Source organism: Neovison vison, chromosome 14 (assembly GCF_020171115.1).
Source record: "Neovison vison isolate M4711 chromosome 14, ASM_NN_V1, whole genome shotgun sequence".
Classification (NCBI taxonomy): domain Eukaryota; kingdom Metazoa; phylum Chordata; class Mammalia; order Carnivora; family Mustelidae; genus Neogale; species Neogale vison.
The window spans coordinates 15,726,234-15,749,353 of record NC_058104.1 but is presented as its reverse complement, the minus strand read 5'-3'; the positions used below and the strand labels follow the sequence as shown (position 1 = coordinate 15,749,353).

General features: G+C 43.4%; 1 protein-coding gene across 2 annotated transcripts in view; it reads left to right on the top strand.

The window, feature by feature from the left end:
- CALN1 (calneuron 1) overlaps positions 1-23,120 on the top strand; it is a 377,799-nt gene that overhangs the window by 189,730 nt on the left and 164,949 nt on the right. For both annotated transcript variants that reach the window (XM_044233874.1, XM_044233873.1), the window contains exon 4: positions 20,041-20,153. In XM_044233874.1, coding sequence (XP_044089809.1) covers positions 20,041-20,153 — 113 coding nt within the window. The remainder of the gene's footprint in view (positions 1-20,040; positions 20,154-23,120) is intronic.

The following is a 23,120-nucleotide window of genomic DNA, read 5'->3' as shown; positions in this document are numbered from 1 at the left end:
GCCTAGAAAAATTGCACAGAAGTATTCTTCAGCCTAAGCCGTTAATTGAATGTCATATCATAAATTAAGTCACTATACCTGAGCTACGGAGAAAATCGGGTGTCACTAAAATACCAAGCGAGGGACACCTGGGTGGCTCAATAGGTTAAGCCTCTGCCTTCGGCTCAGGTCATGATCCCAGGGTCCTGGGATCAAGCCCTGCATCAGGCTTTCTGTTCAGTGAGGAGCCTGCTTCCTCCTCTCTCTCTGCCTGCCTCTCTGCCTACTTGTGATCTCTGTCAAATAAATAAATAAAATCTTTAAAAAAATAAAATAAAATTCAGAGCAAATGCCACAGGACCCCCCCACCCAGAAATAGGGACAGCAACTGTTAGGAGTGTTCACAGCCTGTACCCTATGAGCACCTGGGGCCATGATTGACAGCCTTCACAGTCTTGACCCTTATTTCAAATCTATTACAATTCAATTTGTTTTCTTAGAATAATATTTTAAAGTTAACTAATTTCCAATTTGTTTCCTTTAAATTTAACTCAGCGTCCTGATTTTACTAGATTTTTCCTTTCCAGAAGCTTCTGTCAATGCCGGTGTCCTCAGGGAGCTCCCTACGTACTAGTCACATCAGGGTTGTTGGTTCAGTCTGTATGTGTTTCCTTGACATTGCTCTAATACATTATCCCTGCAGTGGCATTGCTAAGAAGGAGACAGGGTTAGTGTCAGAAGGAAGTACCCCCTCCTGACCCAGGGTGGGAGGTTAGTTCATGGGAAGAAAGGGACAGAGAAAGACCCTGCAGACCACAGACTGGATGGCATTCCTAACTGGTTCCTTCATTTCCCTTGATAAAGACTTTTTGTAAGAGACCTTATCTATTTACTTGAGAGAGAGAGAATGAGAGCATGAAAAGGGGGAGGATCAGAGGGAGAAGCAGCCTCCCCGCCAAGCAGGGAGCCCGATGTGGGACTTGATCCCAGGATTCCAGGATCATGACCTGAGCTGGAGGCCGTCGCCCAACCCACTGAGCCACCCAGGCGCCCTATAGAGATTTTCTTAAGAGATCATCTAAAAGAAAGAAATTCTGTATGTCTTGTATATCGTAGAATTTTTCTTTCTTTTTTTTTTTCTTTTTTCTTTATGCTACCTCATACACTCCTAAAGTCTCCATTTTAAAAATTTAAATGAATTTGGATATTCACAATCCAGGAAGTATAGCATTGAGGCCACAGTCCTTGAAAACCTTGAGTCTTCAATGAAATGGAAACACTGAAAAGTGGTTGTTATTTGCCCCTGTTGGCAGCTGGGTTTTAAAGCCAGATGGTGCCAGGGGCGGCTTGTTTTCAATCTCTGTTTGTTTCATGTGGAATGGCAGAGCCCCAGTACCTCCCTGGCCCTTGTTTCTCAGGGTACCCAGTGCCTGTCATCTACCTGGGACAATGCATTTTTTTTCCCATAGGGAATTCGGTGATTTTCAGCGATTTCAGCGCAGAAGTCATCTTTCAAAGTCCTAACCCCCCCCGGCCTTCTGGCCAGTGAGTGGACACAGTGCCACAGACATGCCCGTGGGTGTGGTGCCAGATTTCGGAGGGTTGCAGCAGCCGCCGCCCACAGTATTTACTCCGACTCTGCACTCGAGCGAGCTAATAATTACTGGAGGAAGAACCGCTGAACTTCGCATCACCCAGGGACTCGTTGGGATGAGATGTGGAGTGTATAAAGATATTCAGTGTGATTTTTTTTTTTTTCTTCCTAAGTGTTATGGTGATAGGGCCTCAGAAGGGCAATTTTCTATACAGTTCTAATTTCGTGTGAAATGATATGTGTGGTGGTTGTAAAACATTGTGTCCAAGATGGGTTGGTGCCAGGCAGCCTTTGACTTCTGTACAATTTGGAAGGTTGGAGTCTATGTTTGCAGAGGATGTCCTCCGTGTTCAGCGGGTCCTGCAGAGTCATGAATCCTGAAAAACTATTTCTTATATTTCCTATAGACATTCGCCCCATTAAAAAAAAAAAAAAAAAGAACTTACAGCTTTATTACAGCCGTATGCCATGCTACTACAGAAACCATCAGATCTTCCAAGAATAGGGGACTGATGAGAAAACGGTAGTTTTCTGTAGAGTGTTGGGGGTTAATTATGTTTTAAAGATTTTTAATAACATGGGAAGCGTCCACCAGAGAATGTCCAGTCGAAAGGACTGGAAAATAGGACTTCAATGATTTTATTTATTTGCTTAGAAGAAAAGACTGCAGTGTTATCTCTGGGTGGTAGGTTGATTTTTAATTGCGTATTTATATTCTGTATTCTTTTCCATTTTTTTCCTTATTATAAGTAATGCCATGACAAATAGCACAGGGCAGGGTTTTCTCTCCAAATTTCTGATGAAGTTCTTAGGACAGAGTCCAGAAAAGGAATTACTGAATCAAAGGAAAATGATATTAAAAAAGGAACCTTTTATCTCAATGTTATTGCCAAATTAGTATCCAGAAAGTCCGTGCCAACGCCTGTTCCCATCAACGTGAACGTCAAGTCTCAGCAAACTCCGTCTTCGCACTTAAAAATACAGTGTTTGTATCCTGGGGATGTGGGAAACGCTATCTCATTATTGCTTTAATTTGCATTTATTTTCATACTGTTGAAGTTGAACATTTTCCACCTGTGTAACATTTGTATTTTTCCTTTGTGAATTATGTGTTCGCATCCTCTAGCATTTATGCCTTAATGAATTCCTCTGTGTTTGAAGAGTAGTACTCCGTTCCCTATTCGCTGCTTACCATTTTCCTAGCTTATTGCTAAATATTTAATTTAGTCTCTGATGTCTTTAACACACAGAGTGTGTTGGCAATTCAATGCATTTTTACTTTTCTGCTTTTCTTTTCTTTTCTCTCTCTTTTTTTTTTTATAACACAGATGAATCTTTAAAGATTTTACTTATTTATTTGACAGATCACAAGTAAGCAGAGCAGTGGGAGTGGGTGGCGGGGGGCGGGGGAAGGAGGCTCCCCAGGGCTGAGATCCTGAGATCATGACCTGAGCCAAAGGCAGAGGCTTAACCCACTGAGCCACCCAGGTGCCCCTGTTCTTCTGCTTTTCTTTTATTGATTTTCAGCTTAGAAAAGTTTCTCATTTTACCTACATATTCTAATGTATGTCTTTTGTGTTTTCAGTAAAATATGAAGTGAGGAGCAAAACTGGTTTTCTTTGTAAAAGCTTCTTTTCCCAATACCATTTGACAAGGAAGCCTTTTTCCTACTCATTTGTTCCGACTTATTGTTTGTATTTACCAGGACTTAATTCTGGACAGTCCTGTTTTATCTCCTGTGCATTCTTATATCAGTACTTTCTTTCTCTAATACATTTTCTTACTCGATAGGATATACCGTTCTTAATTATGTTTAAAGCTTTTCTTGGCCTGTTCATTCTTCCGGATGACCTTAAGCGTCATTGGGAAACTTCCCTAAAATATTCCACAGAGAATTGAAATTGCTTTAAACATCTAAATTAATTTGGGAAGAATTAACATTCTTACAGCAATCTTTCCATCAAGAAGGATAGGATTATGGACTCTGAAAAACAATCTGAGGGATTTGGAGTGGCGGGGGGCGGGGGTGGGAGGTTGGGGTACCAGGTGGTGGGTATTATAGAGGGCACGGCTTGCATGGAGCACTGGGTGTGGTGAAAAAATAATGAATACTGTTTTTCTGAAAATAAATTGGAAAAAAAAAAAGGATAGGACTGTATGCCATTTTCTTTAAAGGCTTTTTTTTTTTCCAATTTATTTATTTTCAGAAAAACAGTATTCATTATTTTTTTTAAATTATTATTTATTTATTTATTTTCAGAAAAACAGTATTCATTATTTTTTCACCACACCCAGTGCTCCATGCAAGCCGTGCCCTCTATAATACCCACCACCTGGTACCCCAACCTCCCACCCCCCCGCCACTTCAAACCCCTCAGATTGTTTTTCAGAGTCCATAGTCTCTCATGGTTCACCTCCCCTTCCAATTTACCCAAATTCCCTTCTCCTCTCTAACACCCCTTGTCCTCCATGCTATTTGTTATGCTCCACAAATAAGTGAAACCATATGATAATTGACTCTCTCTGCTTGACTGATTTCACTCAGCATAATCTCTTCCAGTCCCGTCCATGTTGATACAAAAGTTGGGTATTCATCCTTTCTGATGGAGGCATCATACTCCATAGTGTATATGGACCACATCTTCCTTATCCACTCATCCATTGAAGGGCATCTTGGTTCTTTCCATAGTTTGGCGACTGTGGCCATTGCCGCTATAAACATTGGGGTACAGATGGCCCTTCTTTTCACAACATCTGTATCTTTGCGGTAAATACCCAGGAGTGCAATTGCAGGGTCATAGGGAAGCTCTATTTTTAATTTCTTGAGGAATCTCCACACTGTTCTCCAAAGAGGCTGCACCAACCTGCATTCCCACCAACAGTGTAAGAGGGTTCCCCTTTCTCCACATCCTCTCCAACACACGTTGTTTCCTGTTTTGTTAATTTTGGCCATTCTAACTGGTGTAAGGTGATATCTCAATGTGGTTTTAATTTGAATCTCCCTGAGGGCTAATGATGATGAACATTTTTTCATGTGTCTGATAGCCGATAGTTTCTTTTTAAAATATATTAGCTTTATACGAAGTGTTTCATGATTTTTATTTCTTCTATATTTGTTGCTACGTATCTTTTCTCAGTTGTAACTTTATTTGAATTTTTCTAGATTCAATATGCCAGTAATGTATGTGTTTTATATTTTTTTCCCAAGAAATTTGCTCTTTTCTTTTTTATACACTGGTTACCATATGTATGTATATGTGTATTTTCCAATTAATTAAATCTGCCCTCACTCCAACTTTATTATATCTTATCCCATTATCTTTGTGTCTAATTTCATTTCTAAATTTTTGAGTATTTTCTTTCCTGTTTTTCTACAATCTTTTAAAATACTGAAATTATTTTTAATGCTTTGAATTTACCTCTGAGGAAAGCTTTGATTAATCCCTACATGTTTGAGACATGTAATGTTCTTGTTATTTCCTTTAAAATTTATCTTGAATTTGTATTTTTTTCTTTAGATTTATATTCTTTTTTGATCAGGAAGAGTGTTTTCAGCTGCAGAGACATTTAGGGATTTCTGATTAAATACTAAATACTATTAAGTCCTTGTTTCTTTGAATCTGGGTGAGAAAATATGGCCTCCTAGTATCAGCTGTAGAGAGTTAGTTGATGTTCTCTCTGTAATCTTGCATATATTCCATATTTATAAATGTTTCACAACTATTTGAGCGGTGTAGTGTTTGTTTGCTGCAGCATTCAGTATACAGCTGATGACTTAGTAATGGCAATTGTATTGCTTAAATTATCATTTTGAAAGTCCACATGGCCTAAAGCAAAGAGCAAATATTGTGGAGTCAAGGTCAAGCAGGTTTCAAGCCTGGGTTTTGTTACAGCCTGGGTTTTGTATGGGTGACATTATCTGGACCTCCTTCCTGCCTAGGTGAATGGTGACACGTATCTCTACCTTTCAGTGTTGTTGAGAGAAACAAGTGAGTCAAATCCCTTAGCAATGTGCCTGGCCTGCAGTTGGTCAGAATGAATGTCAACTATTATTAAGTTTCATCTAACTCTTAACTGGTTGGCTATCAGGTAGTCTTAGCTCTCTCAGCTCAGGAAAATGTCTTGTTATGATACTTTTGAGTATTCTCCTGTTTTTCTTTCTTATGAAATTCATGTCTCCAATTTCTGTCATTCATCTCTGTCATTTTCTCTTTCATCATTTCATTTCTCTCTTATTTCCCTCTATTTTTTGTTCTCTCTCTTTTTTATTATGTTATGTTAGTCACCATACAGTACATCATGAGTTTTTGATGTACTGTTCCATGATTCATTGTTTGTAGAATACTCAGTGCTCCACGCAATACGTGCCTTCCTTAATACCCATCACTGGGCTCCCCCCTCCACTCCCTCCCTTCTAAACCCTCAGTTTGTTTCCCGGCATCCATGGTCTCTCATGGTTCATCTCCCCCTCCATCTCCCCTCCTTTATTTTTCCTTTCTTCTCCTAATGCCCTTCATGCTATTCCTTATGTTCCATATCCGAGATCCAAAAAGGACTTCTCAAACTCAGCTCCCTTGGTCTTTTTTTAGAGTAAGTTAGGTCTGTACATTATTTGTACAGTTATCTCTGCAATTGCTCCCCCCATAATATATTTTCCAAATAACATTTATGTTTGCCTACATAAAATGAATACATTAGTATTCTATCTTTAAGTAACACAGAGGGGTGTACTAATTAGTAGTACATTAAGTAGAAAGTTGAAAATGTGCAGGTTTTGGCTTTCCCAGTACACAGTGACCTCTCTTGTCTGCCCTTTCTCATGTGTGCACCCTGCCTTTTCTTGTTTGTGTATCACACTGTGTATAGGCATTATTCCACTATTGTATTTTAGACTTTATAACACACACCCCCAAAACCCGGTAGTTAACAAAAAGAACACAAGTAAGATATGAATGGAACATGTAACATTTTTTTCAGGCCCCACAAATGTTCTTGAACATCCTTTGCTTTGTTCTCACTGTGGAGACCACTGTCCTAGATCTTATCAAATTGCTCTTTTTACTACTGCAGAATTTCCTTTTCAATGCCAGACACACATGTGTGATTCCTTGTCTCTTTTCCCACCTGAACACACATTTCCAGGAGGACAGTGGTGAGGTCCTCTGAGTTCACACCCTTGACTTCCTTATTCTGCTGTGATCAGTTGATATTTTTCATTCTAATGTAAAGTGTCAATAAAAGTATCTTTTTATGTTTTCATTTTCCTGTATTATCTAATATTTGTAAAAACTTTGTGCTTGGTGTTCAGTTCCCATGGGACACTGGCTTTTCAGATGCTGGGTTGCTGGAAGCAGGCCCTCTGCTCTGGGTTGTCTGGGCCTCAGTTCTGCTTTTACCAGTGGGGTGAGGATGGGATGATTCCTGAACTAGGAGGGATGCCGGGGCGGCTCATTTTTTTAAGCGTCTACCTGGGACCTGGGATCGAGCCCCACTCCGTGGGGAGTCTGCTTCTCCCTCTCCCTCTGCTCCTTCCTCTCTCTCTCTCTCTCTCTCTCTCTCTCTCTCAAATAGATCTTTAAGAAAAGGAGTTGGATGGCTGTAAAATTCCATGAATAGAAGCAGGGAATGAAGGAACAGTGCTAGTCCCGTCAAAATGATGGCCATGGTGCTGCACAGAGTTAAGCATCTCAGATCTAGGAAGAGCTCCCTGTGTCACCAGCAGATGCAATATCTATGTTAGAAACTCTGAATCACGAGAACCCAGCATCTTTTCCTACTCCAGGTGGAAACGTTGATTTTGATAAATTTCTGTGACTTTGGCTCAATGGCTCAAGAACTTACAAGTGCACAAAGGGGCTAACATGGCGGACTATCCTTGCAAGGTTAATTAACCCTTGAATAGCATCCAGGAAATTGGATCCAGGGAGGGATTCCATCATACCTAGAATGGATCAAGAGTGGCTCGCTGTGGTCAAACTGTTCGTATATATGATATATTTTATGGCCAACACCTGCTTTCCTTCTGGGAGTCTGGAATGTTAGTACATGGCAGGCACAGAGGACCTACACGACAAGTCCCCAGTAGAAACCTTGAACACTGGCACTCTAAGGTTTCCCAGTAGACAGGATTTCACACATGTTGTCACTACTCAATGCTGGAGGGGTTAATACAGATGTGTTGACTTTGCTGGGAGAGGATTCTGGAAGCTTCTTCCTGGTCTCCTCCAGACTTCACCCCGTGCATATTTCCTTCCTGATGATTGTGTTTTTATATTCTTTTGCCGTAAAAAAAAATCATAGTCAAGAGTAGAACTATATGCTGTCCTGGGAGTCCTCTTAACAAGAACTTGGGGGCAGGTCTTGAGATCTCCAGTATATATCCCCCCTTCCAAACAGCTTGCTGCTCTTGAGTCCCTTCTGTGTAAAACTTCTGATGCTGTTGTCAGGTTTTGCTGCCACAATCCCAGGTTCAGTAATGAGCCATACGATGTCCCATTCTCACCAGTCACCCTACCTGGCCCTCTGGCATTTCACATCACTGGAGACTAACTACATGCCTCTTATTGAACATCTCCCTTGATTTCTTGGTCCCCTCTCCCTCTTTCTTGGTTCTGCTGTTAGACTCTTCCTTTCCAGCTCCCTTCTTCTCTTCCCTCTTACGTAGAGTGTAAGATATCAGGAACCTACTCTTAGGTTTCCAACTTAAGCTCCCAAACACAGGAACAATACTGTAAGCACCAAGTTTCCTAAAAGCCCACTGTTCTTTATGCGTTAGTTCAGGCTGCTAGAACAAAGTATCACAGACCGGGGGCTTAAGGAACAGAAGCTGATTTCTCTCAGTTCTAGGATGATCAAGTTCAAGGTGGTTGGAGGGATGGGTTTCCGGTGGGAACTCTGTCCTTGGCTTGTAGATAGTCGACTGCCTTCCTGCTGTGTCTTCCTGTGGCCTTCCCCCTGTGCATGCTCTCCTGCTGCCTCTTCCTCTTCTTGTAAGGATACCCGTCCCATTGGATCAGGGCCCACCTTTAGGCCCTCATTTAACCTTAGTTATCTCCTTAAAGGCCCTCTCTCCAAATACAGTCCTGTTGGGGGGTCAGGGCTGCACATACGAGTTTTGGGGGGTGGTACAGTTCAGTCCCTAACCCCTTATAAGAGGTTGGGTTTGAAGTATTAGGCAAAAGAATTTCATTGGAGAGAGTTGGTGGTGGGTTCCGAGCATTAATTAACCTTCCTGGAGTAGGAGGAGGTTTTTCTCATTCAGTTTGAGCAAAAGATGTTTCCAGAGATCTGCTTCTGGAGATGAGCTTGTGTTTGCTGGAGTTTAAAGAATATAAGGGCTGGTGTTTGTGCCATGTATGAAAGACCTACAGGCCAGGGTTGGCTGGAGCTGCCGCCTGATTTGGGCAGCCAAGCAGAGACAGCTGAGGGGCATTGGAAAGAGTGTCTAATGCAGGGGCAAAGTGGCAGTCAGTTTGGGGTTACCTTGACGACCAATGAGAGCCAATAGCATCCTAGTGGAGAGAGAGACCACCAGAAAGCCCCGGGTCTTTATTTATCTATTTTTTTCTTATTATTTCACCCCATTGTGAGTGTTTCAGCTGGTTGTTCCTAATGCATGTTGTATAGTTCTGACCCCCTCCCCCTGCAACAGCTTCCTGCCCTAGTTCAAGTGCATTCCTTTGACTTACATGGCAGTGGGAAGCAACAGCACACAGTCCCTAGCAGGTTAGCTTCCTGCACTTCCTGCTAAGTGTATCGTGATGTTTGGAAGCTTGAGGAGGGAGGATGAGGCCAGGTAAAAGTGAACGGCACCTTTCCATGCTGCACTTGTTTGCTTGCTCGAGATTCCAGAAGCAACTTAACCAAGAGACTTTTGCATTCAGAGTCGGCTACGGTTCGTGAAACGCGGCGGGTCTGCGAAGCTGCCCACCCTCGTCCCTGGGAGCATGAGAATCCAGAATGGCAGTCTGATGTCACTGTGCCTGGCCTGGACAGACCTTGTTTATTACAGTAATTCTTTTTAGTGGATGGGGTTTCAGAGGCCTGGAGGGCTGTATGTGAGAGGCCTGGGTCTCTGGGAATTGACCATCCAAGGAGAATCACCAAGACCCCAAAAACACAGGCAGAATGGCAATTTGGGGGAAGAAATGGCTTTTAGGCAAGGGGTCATTTGTATTAAAGCCCCTGAAGGCCATCTCACCCAATTTCCCACTAAATTCCTTCCTAAGTGGCCAGATAGGAAGACATATGGTACTCTCGAAGTCTGCAGACAGATGTGAGCCGATGCTGGGACTTAACGCTGGCATCTCTGATGCATGTGAGAGCTGCGACAACGCGGAGGCTAGTCTCATGGGTCCCAAGCCGAGTCTCTTGACTGGCGTATCTTAGCTGTGTGGACACGATCTAGTTACTTTTAACCCCTTCCTGCCTGCATTTTCTCATGGGGGAAGTGTGGAAGAGGAGAATCTGTTCATAACACTGGCACAGAACCAGACAAGATAAGTACGAAGTTCTGAGCTCAGAGTCTGGTATATTGCACGTCTTAAAGAAATCCTGCTTACAGACGATGACTCTTTTAAATGGTTAAGAAAGACCTCTAATGGTTAACCTGAGGCCCGCCAGCTAGACCAGAGGGAGCAATTTGGATTTCACTTTACCCCCATATCCTAGGCAGCCGAAACAGTCCAGGCCAGGCAATGCTGAGGTCAGGGGAAAGAGTGTCCCAGACAGAGCCCAACTGTGGCCCTGCTCCCCCAGAGGAGGCCCAGGTGTCTGCCCAACAAAACCATCAGTTTTGTTTCCTGAGATTAAGAGTCTCTCTTGGTTTGTCTCCCTCCCGATCCCATCTTGTTTCATTTTTTCCCTCCCAATCCCCTGCCCTGCCGCTCAGATTCCTCATATCAGAGAGATCATATGATAATTGTCTTTCTCTGATTGACTTATTTCACTCAGCATAATACCCTCTAGTTCCATCCATGTCATTGCAAATGGCAAGATTTTGTTTCTCTTGATGGCTGCATAGTATTCCATTGTGTGTGTGTGTGTGTGTGTGTGTGTGTGTATCACATCTTCTTTATCCATTCATCTGTTGATGGACATCTAGGCTCTTTCCATAGCTTGGTGATCATGGACATTGCTGCTATAAACATTCGAGTGCATGTGCCCCTTCAGATCACTACATTTGTATCTTTAGGGTAAAAACCCAGTAATGTGATTGCTGGGTCCTAGGGTAGCTCTAGTTTCAGCTTTTTGAGGAACCTCCATGCTGTTTTCCAGAGTGAATGCATCAGCTTGTGTTCCCACCAATAGTGTAGGAGGGTTCCCCTTTCTCTGGATCCTCGCCAACACCTGTCGTTTCCTGAATTATTAATTTTAGCCATTCTGATTGGTGTAAGGTGGTATCTCACCGTGGTTTTGATTTGTATTTTCTTGATGCCAAGTGATGTGGAGCAGTTTTTCATGGGTCTATTGGCCATTTGGATGTCTTCTTTGCAGAAACGTCTGTACATGTCTTCTGCCCATTTCTTGATTGTATTATTCTTTGGGTGTTGAGTTTGGTAAGTTCTTTATAGATTTTGGATACTAGCCCTTTATCTCCTATGTCATTTGCAAATATCTTCTCCCATTCTGTTAGTGTCTTTTGGTTTAGTTGACTGTTTCCTTTGCTGTGCAAAAGCTTTTGATCTGGATGGAGTTCATTTTTGCCCCTACTTCCCTTGTCTTTGGTGTGTTTCTACGAAGAGGTTGCTGCCTGTTTTCTAAAGGATTTTGATGGATTTCTGCCTCACAGCGAGGTCTTTCATCCATTTTGATCTTTTGTTGTGTGTGGTGTAAGGAAATGGTCCAGATTCATTTTTCTGCATGTGGTTGTCCAATTTTCCCAGCACCATTTGTTGAAGAGACTGTCTTTTTTCCATTGGCCATTCTTTCCTGCTTTTTCGAAGATTATTTGACTATACAGTTAAGGATCCATTTCTGGGCTCTCTATTCTGTTCCACTGATCCATGTGTCTGTTTTTGTGCCAGTACCGTACTGTCTGGACGATTACAGCTTTGTAATAGAGATTGAAGTCTGGAATTGTGATGCTGCCATCTTTGGTTTTCCTTTTCAACATTTCTCTGGCTATTCAGGGTCTTTTCTGGTTCCATATAAATTCTTTGGATTATTTATTCCATTTCTTTGAAAAAAATGGGTGGTATTATGATAGGGATTGTGTTAAATGTGTAGATTGCTTTAGGTAGCTTAGATATTTTCATGGTATTTGTTTTTCCAATCCATGAGCATGGAACGTGTTTCCATTTCTTTGTGTCTTCCTCAATTTCTTTATGAGTACTTTATAGTTTTCTGAGTACAGATTCTTAGCCTTTTAGGTTAGGTTTATTCCTTGGTATCTTATGGTTTTAGGTGCAATTGTCAATGGGATGGACTCTTTAATTTCTCTTTCTTCTATCTTGCTCATGGTATATAGAAATGCAACTGATTTCTGTGCATTGATTTTATATCCTGCCACTTTACTGAATTCCTGTATGAGTTCTAGCAGTTTTGGAGTGGAGTCTTTTGGGTTTTCAACATAAAGTATCATATCATCTGCAAAGAGTTAGGAGTTTGAATTCTTTGCCAATTCAGATGCCTTTTATTTCTTTTTGTTGTCTCATTGCTGATGCTAGGACTTCTAGTACTATGTTGGATAGCAATGGTGATAGTGGACAGCCCTGCCCTGTTCCTGACCTTAGTGGGAGAGCTCTCAGTTTTTCTCCATTGAGAATGATATTTGTGGTGGGTTTTTCATAGATGGCTTTGATGATGTTGAGGTATGTGCCCTCTATCCCTATATTTTGAAGATTTTTGATCAGGGAAGGATGCTGTACTTTGTCAAATGCTTTTTCAGCATCTATTGAGAGTTTCACACGGTTCTTGTTCTTTCTTTCATTAATGTATCATATCACATTGATTGATTTGTGGATGTTGAACCAACCTTGCAACCCTGGAATAAATCCCACTTGGTTATGGTGAACAAGCCTTTTAATGTACTGTTGGATCCTATTGGCTACTATTATGGTGAGAATTTTTGCATCTGTGTTCATCAAGGATATTGGTCTGTAATTCTCCTTTATGATGAGGTCTTTGGTTTTGGGGTCGTGGTAATGCTGGCCTTATAAAATAAGTTTGGCAGTTTTCCTTCCATTTTTATTTTTTGGAACAGTTTCAGGAGAACAAGTATTAGGTCTTCTTTAAACGTTTGGTAGAATTCCCCTGGGAAGCCATCTGACTGTGGGCTCTTGTTTTTTGGGAGATTTTTGATGACTACTTCAATGTCCTTACTAGTATGGGTCTGTTCAGGTTTTCTCTTTCTTCCTGTTTCAGTTGTGGTCATTTATATGTCTCTAGGAATACATCCATTTCTTTCAGATTGTCAAATTTGCTGGTATATAGTTGCTCATAATATGTTCTTGTAATTGTTTGCATTTCTTTGGTGTTGGTTGTGATTGATCCTCTTTAATTCACGATTTTATTCATGTGGGTCCTTTCTCTTTTCTTTTTGAGAAGTCTGGCCAGGGGTTTATCAATCTGATTAATTCTTTCAAAGAACCAGCTCTCAGTATTGTTGATTTGTCCTACTGTTCTTTTGGTTTCTATTTCATTGATTTCTGCTCTGATCTTTATGATTTCTCTTCTCTTGCTGGATTTAGGCTTTCTTCGTTGTTCTTTCTCCAGCTCCTTTGGGTGTAGGATTAGGTTGTGTACTTGAGACCTTTCTTGTTTCTTGAGAAAGGCTTGTACTGCTATGTACTTTCCTTTCAGGACCACCTTTGCTGTGTCTCACCGATTTTGAACAGTTGTGTTTTCATTTTCATTTATTTCCATGAATTTTTAAAAATTTTCTTCAATTTCTTGGTTGACCCATTCATTCTTTAGTAGGATGCTCTTTAGCCTCCATGTATTTGGGTTCCAACTTTCCTCTTGTGATTGAGTTCTAGCTTCAGAGCCCTTGTGGTCTGAAAATATGCAGGGAATGATCCCAATCTTTTGGGGCCAGTTGAGACCTGATTTGTGACCCAGAATGTGATCTATTCTGGAGAATGTTCCATGTGCATTAGAGAAGAATGTGTATTCTGTTGCTTTGGGATGGAATGTTCTGAATATATCTGTGATGTCCATCTGGCCCAGTATGTCATTTAAAGCCTTTATTTCCTTATTGATCTTTTGCTTATATGATCGATTTCAGTGAGGGGGTTGTTAAAGTCCCCTACTATTATTATATTATTGTTGATGTGTTTCTTTGATTTTGTTATTAATTGGTTTATGTAGTCTGCTGTTCCCATGTTAGGGGCATAGATATTTAAAATTGTTAGATCTTCTTGTTGGACAGACCCTTTGAGTATGATATAGTGTCCTTCCTCATCTTAATAGTCTTTGGCTTAAAATCTAATTTATCTGATACAAGGATTGCCACCCCAGCTTTCTTTTGACGTCCATTTGCATGGTAGACTGTTTTCCACCCCCTCCCTTTAAATCTGGAGGTGTCTTTGGGTCTAAAATGAGTTTCATGCAGATGGCATATCAATGGGTCTTGTTTTTTTTAATTCATTCTGATACCCTGTGTCTTATGATTGGGGCATTTAGCCCATTTGCATTCAGGGTAACTACTGAATGATATGAATTTAGTGCCATTGTATTTCCTGTAAGGAGACTGTTACTGTATATTGTCTCTGTTCCTTTCCAGTTTGTGTTACATCTAGGCTCTCTCTTTGTTTAGAGGACCCCTTTCAATATTTCCTGTAGGGTTAGTTTGATGTTTGCAAATTCTTTTAGTTTTTGTTTGTTCTGGAACCTTTTTTTTTTTTTCTTTCCCTTCTATTTTCAGTGACATCCTGGCTGGATATAGTATTCTTTGCTGCATATTTTTCTCATTTAGTGCTCTGAATATATCATGCCAGTCCTTTCTGGTCTGCCAGGTCTCTGTGGATAGATTTACTGGCAATCTAATATTTCTCCCATTGTAGATTACAGACCTCTTGCCCCCAGCTGCTTTCAGGATTTTCTCTTTGTCACTAAGACTTGTAAGTTTTACTATTAGATGACAGGGTATGGACCTATTTTTATTGATTTTGATGGAGGTTCTCTGTGCCTCTTGGATTTTGATAATTGTTTCGTTCACCAAATTAGGGAAATTTTCTACTATAATTTGCTCCAATATACCTTCTGCCCCCCTTTCTCTTCTTCTTTTGGGATCCCAGTTATTCTAATATTGTTTCATCTTAAGGTATCACTTACCTCTCAAATTCCCTTCATGGCCCAGTAGTTTGTTTGTCTCTCTTTTGCTCACCTTCTTTATTCTTCACATTGGGTCTTCTATATCACTAATTCTCTCTTCTGTCTCATCTATCCTAGCAGTAAGAGTGTCCATTTTTTATTGCACCTCACTAATAGCTTTTTTTATTTCAACTTGGTTAGATTTTAGTTCTTTTATTTCTCCAGAAATGGCTTTTACTTCTCCAGAAAGGGATTCTCTAATATCTTCCATGCTTTTTTGACCCCAGCTAGCACTTTGATAATCATCATTCTGAACTCTGGTTCTGACATATTACCAGTGTCCGTAGTGATTAGGTCCCTAGGCTTTGGTACTGCCTCTTATTCTTTTATTTATTTATTTATTTTGAGATGACTTTTTCTGCCTTTTCATTTTATCCAGATAAAAATAGATGAGTGAGAGAACAAAATACGTAAAGGGTAGCAGCCACCCCAGAAAAATGTACACTAATCAAGTCAAAAGAGACCTGAAACCAGGGGGGGGGAGAAAGGGGGGGAAAGGAAAAGAAAATATTGGATTGGTGAATAGAACAGAGCCACAGACTTAATTTTTTTGGGGGGGGGGGAGGGTATTTTGGTCTGTTAGAAGAAACTACCTCTGAAAATTTTAAAGAAAGAAAAACTTCTATAAATACACAAAAATAAGGATAAATACGATGAAGGGATGGAATATGACTGTAAAGATGAAAATGAAAAAAGATTCTAAAAAGGGAATTTAAAAAAAGAAAGGATGTGATCAGGCTGGAGACTAGGACAAAACCATGTACTAGATTTAGGGTATATTTTGGTCTATTAGAAGAAACTGTATCCCAAAATTTAAAAAAATAATCTTACAAGTATACAAAAATAAGGTTAAATACAGTAAAGGGATAGAATATGACTATAACTATGAAAATTTAAAAAGATTTTTAAAAAGATAAAATAGAAAAAGGTTAAAATAGGAAAGAAGAGACATTCTTAAAAATAGAATAAGAAAAAAAATTTTAAAAGTTTAACTTAGAAAGACTAAAGAATCATGGGGGAAAAAGCCATGAATACTATGTGTTGTTTTCCCCTAGCTCTGGATTCCCCCAATTCTCAATGATCGGTAAACGTGGTCTTGGCTGGGTGTTTTTGCTGATCTTTTTGGGGAGGGGCCTGTTGCAGTGATTCTCAAAAATATTTGCGGGAGGCGGAATTGCACTGCCGTGCCAGGGGCGGGCTAAGTCGTCTGCTACGGTTCGCGCTGGGAGCTTTTGTTCCCTGAGCGCTTTCCGTAGAGCTGGGGAGGAGAATAAAGTTGGCGGCCGCTCAGGCTCCCGCCCCTAGAACCACAGAGCTCGGCCTTCCCTCAGCCTGCCCCAGAGAGAAAAGCCGTCGGTCCCTCCCGGCTCCGGGTCTCCGCGGGCTCCGAGCTCCCGGCCTGTGACCGCGTCTCCGGCTCTGGCGGCCCGTCCCGAGTCCGCACACCCGCAGCTTCCCGCGCCCCCGCCCTCTCCCCGGAGGAGGACGGTGAGTGTCCCCGCGTCCGTCGCGTGTGGGGTCCCTGCGCGGAGAGCCGCGGCCCGACCGCGCCTTGGTCCCGGGGGAAGGGGACCCCGAGCTGCGAGCCCCTCCTCGGCCGTCCCTGCCGCCGCGTCCCCGCTCCGGTCCCCGCGCCCCGCCGCCCTCAGCCCCCGTCCTTCCGGGACCCCCGGGACCGAGACCGTCTGTCCCCGCGAGGGCCCCGCCCCTGCAGCGACGCCCCCGCAGAGCGACGTCTACGCGGTCGGACTCTGGGCTCCGCGCCGCCGCCGGCCGGGAGCCGCCCCTCCCCCGCGGCCAGTCCTCCCGCACGTGGCCGGTCCCGCCTCCCGGCGCGGGGTCGCTTTTCTGCCCCGGAACCGCGGCTCTTGTTCTGTCCGGGCTCCGGGTGGGCTGGTCGGGCTCGGGGGGGATTGATAACTAGTTAGCGGAGCTCCTGAGGCCTGAGGACATTTCAGCCTCCTCCTCCTCTACATCTTGCCCCTCCTCCCTTTCACGGGGATCGTGTTTTGTTTCAAAAGCATCTGAAGTTCCCGAGTCCTCCGAAGCAGTCAGAAGCAGATTCTCCCACCGCTGAGTCTGCGGGGAGACGCCCGTGCTGCGCACTGACTGCAGCTGGCATTTCCGATAGGGCCCTGAGCACTCCTTGCCCAGAACTTTCCCTCTGGCCCAGCGTTTGAGGCGTGAGCGGGCTGCTCCCCTCACGGGGGCCATCGCTTGTGCAGGTCAGCTTTCGGCTTGGCGTTCGCAGCCGAGGGCCCATCTGTGATCGGCCCCCGTGACTCTGACCGCAGCTCCGTGTGGACCCTTGAACGACAGCAGTTCTAGACCGCTGTGCTCCTGGGGGAGGCTTCAGAGACGTGGGTGGCCTCTCTCCTCCTAGCTGGAGGGTGGACTGTTCAGAGACGGTCTGTTTCCTGGCTTTGACCATCCCCCCTTGGACTCCCAACTGAGAGAAAGCAGCACTCACTCCACTGTGTCCGGGCGCTTAAGTGATGCAGCTTGCTGGATAGATCTGAGTTAAGGTCTCCTAAGGACATCATGGAACGGGATCCGTGCCCTGGAGCTTCCTCACCTCTGTGAACTGTTAGATGTCACCATAGGTAACAGACATTTGGGATGATGCCCTCTGCTTCATAGAACAACATTCCAGGCAGCGGGCTAGAGAAGGGCACCCGTAGTACTTGGGGCATGTTCCTGCCCACCGTTTCTGGACCTCCGTCCTCCTCCTCCTTTTTCAGAGCTACCTCAGCACCGGGAGCCTTTTAAGACATTGGTTTGCCCAGTTGCCTTGTGCTGTGAAATTTTACTAGCACAGATATTCTGTACATCTGTTTATGTCCTGTGTCCCAAAGGAGAGCCACAGACCATTGTGATATCTAAGATTGTTTGTCTCCCAGGAATCCATTTTCACCTCACTGAGGGTGATACTGTTTCTGCGGAGAATGTGTATTCTAGGCTGAGAGTGCTGCCATCTAGCTCCAGATGAGCCGGGCTGATTTGGGGCGAGCCGAGGGTCAGTGCCAGTGTTTACCAAGCGTGTGTCTGTCTGAGACTCGGAGCCCCTTGGAGCTAGCTCATTGTGAACACCAGGAGGACGGGGCCCTTCTCCTTTTCCTACACCTTCCAGTTTCCCACTTTCACAGAGACTGGATGACTGCTTGGGGGCAAATGTAAGACAGTTCCCTTGCCTTGTCTTTTTCTTAAAAAAGTGAAGTTATAAGGTCAAAAAGAATCAGCATGTTACAGCATCTTAAATACTGTCCATTGGTATTTGAGATGAGTGTACCGGGAAGGCACAAGAGAGTCCATCTCTTCCCTGTATTTCTATGAACATTGAGCAGCATTCTTTCTAGAAGTATTTGTTAATTTGAGAGGAAGGATGGTACCTCACTTTTGCTTAATTAGCTTTCTCATGATGACCAGTGAGAATGGGATTTAATAAATTAATATTTGAAGGTAGAATTTAATTCGTTAATTTATTTATTTTCAGGGTGAACTTTTAGATCCTCTATCCTTTTGAACGGTGAGGGGTAAACCAGTGACCTTCAGTAGCCCAGTGATGGCCGAACCCATTTGGTGCTAAATATTTCCTTTCCCATTGATCTGTCACTCCTCCCTTATCCCCTCAGGTTTTTTTTAATCTATACTGCAATATGTTTCTGGACTTCTTTTACTAAACTATTGGCATCTTGATGATGACATCTGCTCAGCTTTTTGAAGTAGGTTTTGAACGAGGGCTGTTTGAAGGCAACTCTGGGAGTTGATCGATGTGTGTGCACTTTGGCAAACCTGTGTGCAGACACCTGGGCTGTCTGCACCAGCTGGGCCAACATGTGGTGCGCTCTTGGTGGAGACGCCCTCTTGAGCAGTTCTAAGGGCGCAGAATGCCACACTGATGAGTCATGGAGGCTTGGACAGTACCCTGAAGGTCTGTTTTCATCTGAGTTGGCTCAAGTTCACCTTTTAGTGTCAGATCTAAGGTAGATCCGACACTAGACTTTCATCTAGTGTCAGATGAAAGATGCAGAGTTGAGCAAAGGGAAAACAAGCAAGGGGTATCATTCATTCATTCTGTAAGTACGTGCTGAGTGCCCGCCATTGTGGGCGATGTACAAACAGGTTTCAGACTGGGTCCCCGACTTTGCAGAGCTCACAGTGCAGGTGTGGAAAAGGCATGCAGACCGGTGGCTGAGTTACAGGCTGATAAGTTCTATGACAGACACACGTGAGGGTATAGGGAGAGACAACCCTGGCTAGTATGATGAGGGTCAGAAAAACCGAAAAGAGAGCACGGTATTCAAGTTCCATCTTAGAGAACGAGATGGTGTTCATCAGGTAGACAAGTGGGGAAGGCATCCTGGGTGGAGGGAACAGCATGTACAGGGCCTGGGGTTTGGCAGAGGCAGGGCATTTTGTTCAGAGGCGGGGAGTAAAAGACAGTGAAGGACAAAGTGGGACTCGAATGCCATCTTGAAGTGGTTTCCTTATGTTGGGTCAAAGACGCCATGGACATTTATAAACATCATCAGCTGTGCTTTGGGGAGGCAAACTTGTGTGTGGGAGAGAGTGCGAGGTGCGCGCGGGAGAGCGGACAGCCACTCCGCAGTATGTTGTAGTTCTCACTAGGTACAGTGATCCTTGCGGACGTCTTCCCACCACAGTCTTCGAGAAGGGCCTGGAGATTGAATTGACCAGAGGGGTAGAGCAGGCACAGGCATGGAAGAGGTGAAGGGCTTGGTGTCTCAGTGAGTGTGTGACAGGAGGAAGGAAGAGCGGGGGAAAGCTGTACTTCTGTCACGTGTACTGCGAGGTGTTTGCGTCCCTCGTGTGGACCGCTAGGCGGTTTGTGTCCAGAAGGTACAGCAGGTGTGAGGGGTGGCCATTTAAGTGGGGGGTGAGTGCTGGTTGGGCATTTAGATATGGAAATACTGGAAAATAACTCCAAATGTGTGGTATTAGATGTACTGATATTGCCAGTATCTTGTGTTCCCAGTGGTATTTAAGAATGTGGGGCAGTTTTCTCTGATGCCACCAGCTCTTCACCCATTGAGGTCATGGGAAAAAGAAAAGCGGGGTGATGTTTATTTCATCGGGTGCGGCAGGTCAGTTTCAACAACATTTCAACTCACATTGGTATTTTCTTCTTCCAGGGGATGGCCAGGTGGACTTTGATGAATTCATGACAATTCTTGGCCCCAAACTGGTGTCTTCAGAAGGTCGCGATGGTTTTCTTGGAAACACAATCGATAGCATATTCTGGCAGGTGAGTACAAATTTTTTTTTTAAATTAAATTTGTCAGTAGACATATGCCTGGGACTAACTTTTGACTCTGAATTCTTGAGCTTCTGTTTAGCATGTGACGATCTCTTTTGGGCTAGACTGACATATGTTCCTTGAACTGGAAGTCTAAGTGGAGGTCCATACTAGATTCTCCGAACAAAGTATCAAAACCATACTCATTTGAGGTTTGGATGAGCAAACTGTCTCCCTAATTTTTCTTTATACCAGAAATAGTTTTACATTTGGGGGAATTGATATTCCTCCACTTCTGAGTCACAAATGTTTCTTTCTTGGGGATCCTTAGAAAGTATGCCATTGGTATCGCCTGAGTCCTGTTCTATCCCTGGTTCCAAGACATCCTTTTGCTGAGAGGATGGCCGGGTTGTCTCATGTGTTTAGATCCTATCGATACCCTAGTCCTTAATAGAACAGAATGGTTTTACCTAAGAATTTGTGTTTGATGTTTCTCGATTTCCTCCTATTTCTGTCTTGTAAAATCTCTTGGGGCATTTCAAATATCTATGTTCAAATCATGAAGGTGCTATGAATCAATTTTATATTAGTTCTTTGGTCTTAATATGTGACTCTCAGTTCATGACTATGGAATTTGGGAAACATGTTATCAACCACTGTTTTTAAAATTTGAGTGGAATATTTTGTCATGTTAAATTGAATTGTTGGTTATGCATGTAAAACACCACTCCAACATAGCGCGTTTTTAAAAATTTCTTGATGTGTTTTTTTTCTTTTTTTCTTAGTCAAAGATAATTCTCTAATCTAGGTAAACATTGCAGTTGACATGTATTTCTGGTCTTACTCTGCTACCATCTTGCATATAACCAATAAGCACTCGGTTAGAGCACGTTATAGGCCCTGCAGTCTGTCACTGTGGCTTTCACAAAAGACATTGAAGACACAGCCCTGGCTATTTAAGAACTTGGGTGGGGAAACACTCTGAAGAGAGAAAAAACACAGAAGCGATTCTTGGTGTGACAGTTCCTAGACTGATCATTTGTAGGCATCCTCAGCTCCTCACATGGTGTACACAATGGATTGTCCATAACTATTTTTTGAGGAGAATGAATAGCAGTCCCAGAAAGGAGACAGATGTGATCTTGAGGGGTGGGATAAGACTTGGGGAAATGGAGGTACTTGCTTCAAATTTTGAAATATGGCCAGAAGTGACAAAGGATCAGAAGGGGTATTCCAGGCTTATCACAATGGGTTTGAATGGAGTAGAGGCAGTGTGCATGGCTGTCATTAGACATTGGGTTGAGGGGAGAGACCTCAGACCTCACTGGCAGAATGGTTTTAGGACCTGAGCGAAGAGAAGACTTGAGATGATCCCAGGGTTCCCGAATGACAGGGATAAGGTCATGGAGAAAAGAAGTCTTTGTGTGGACTTGAATTCTGAGTTGGGCACGTTGAGTGTAAGTTGAGGGTCAGACGACTAAGAATGGGAGGCAAGTCTTTGCCCAGCTACATGCAGGGGCAGATTGTGGACAAGAGGCTGGGGCTGGACGTTCAGATTTCTTATCCATCAGAGCTGGTGGGTGAAATCACTGGCAAGGAGGAGCCCATCAAGAGCAGTTGCATAAATGAAGACGAGCAGAGAGGCAGGACCTGGTTCTGGAAGACGTCCAGGGACAGGGGAGAGCGAGACACAAGAACGTGTACCCAAACTGCCTCCCCAGACAGAGGTTGTGATCAGCCCTGACTCTCCCCGGGACCTCCGTGGTCCTACCTGCCAAGTGACAAGAATATCTCACTGCTTATGCAGCCCTTCAGGTGTGACTCAACACTTGGAAGGACAGACAGGTAGAGGCCTTTGGCAGAAATTTTTTAAAAAATGAACACGTAGTTAAAAAGATGGGGAAACGTGTTTCTCACCAGGCCAGGTTTCAGCCCATACAGATCCACTCTGGCGAACATTCCAGAGTTCCTTCTCGCCTGATTTCTTTCTTCTGGGCCATGCTTTATTCCACGCTCTGAGGGCTCTCTCTTGCCTTTGCCTCTGCCTTCGTGACACCTGTAGCCTGGAGGAATGCCACCTGCCGTCTAGGCTCTGAGCATTCTTCCCGACCCCCATCCTGGAGGGCAAGGGGCTCCCAGTATTTAATCTAACCCTAAAGTGGAAACCTCACCTCTTCCAGGTTCTTCATAGTTGAACACATACACATTAAGGAAATACTTCTTTGTCTTGACTGCCTCTAGCATAATTTGGACATACTATGATGCTTGCAAGTTCTCTGTTTTTGCCTTATATTAAAGACCCTCTTCCTCATCTGGGGACACAAACAGGTTGTGGAAAAGTGAGTAAGGGGGAAAATTGAATCCTGAAATATTTAAATGAATGCAGGAAAGCTAATGCCTCTCTGGCTGGTCCTCACACAGCTCAGAATTTTATGACTAGCAGAGGAGAACAGAGACAGCTATCAATTCTCAGTAGTCAGCTGTACCCTCCCACACTGCCCCCTCCATCTGTCCTTTCGGAGACCGTGTGAATAAATGGTTCCGTGCATCCAGTCCTTCCTGGGAAAAAAGTGCATCTTCCCAGTGCCTGAGTGATTTTTCAGGTTTAAGAGAAAGCTCTGTGTGTGCAAATGTTTGTATATGCACGCATATGTGTGTGTTTACTTTGCTACAGTACTTGAAGATGATAGAGAGGAACAGGGGAATGGCAGCTTTCTGCCTCTAAATATCCAGGCAGGAGATATTGGTATCAGGAGGTACTGATACTCTAGCAAGGAGAAGATTGTTTACTTAAGAGACTCTGGCAAGGATTCCCACCAGGGATGAAGTCAAGTTTATTTATTTATTTATTTATTTTAATTTTGTTTAATTTTCCAGTGTTCCAAGATTCATTGTTTATGCCCCACACCCAGTGCTCCATGCAATACGTGCCCTCCTTAATACCCACCACCAGGCTCACCCATCCCCTCCACCCTC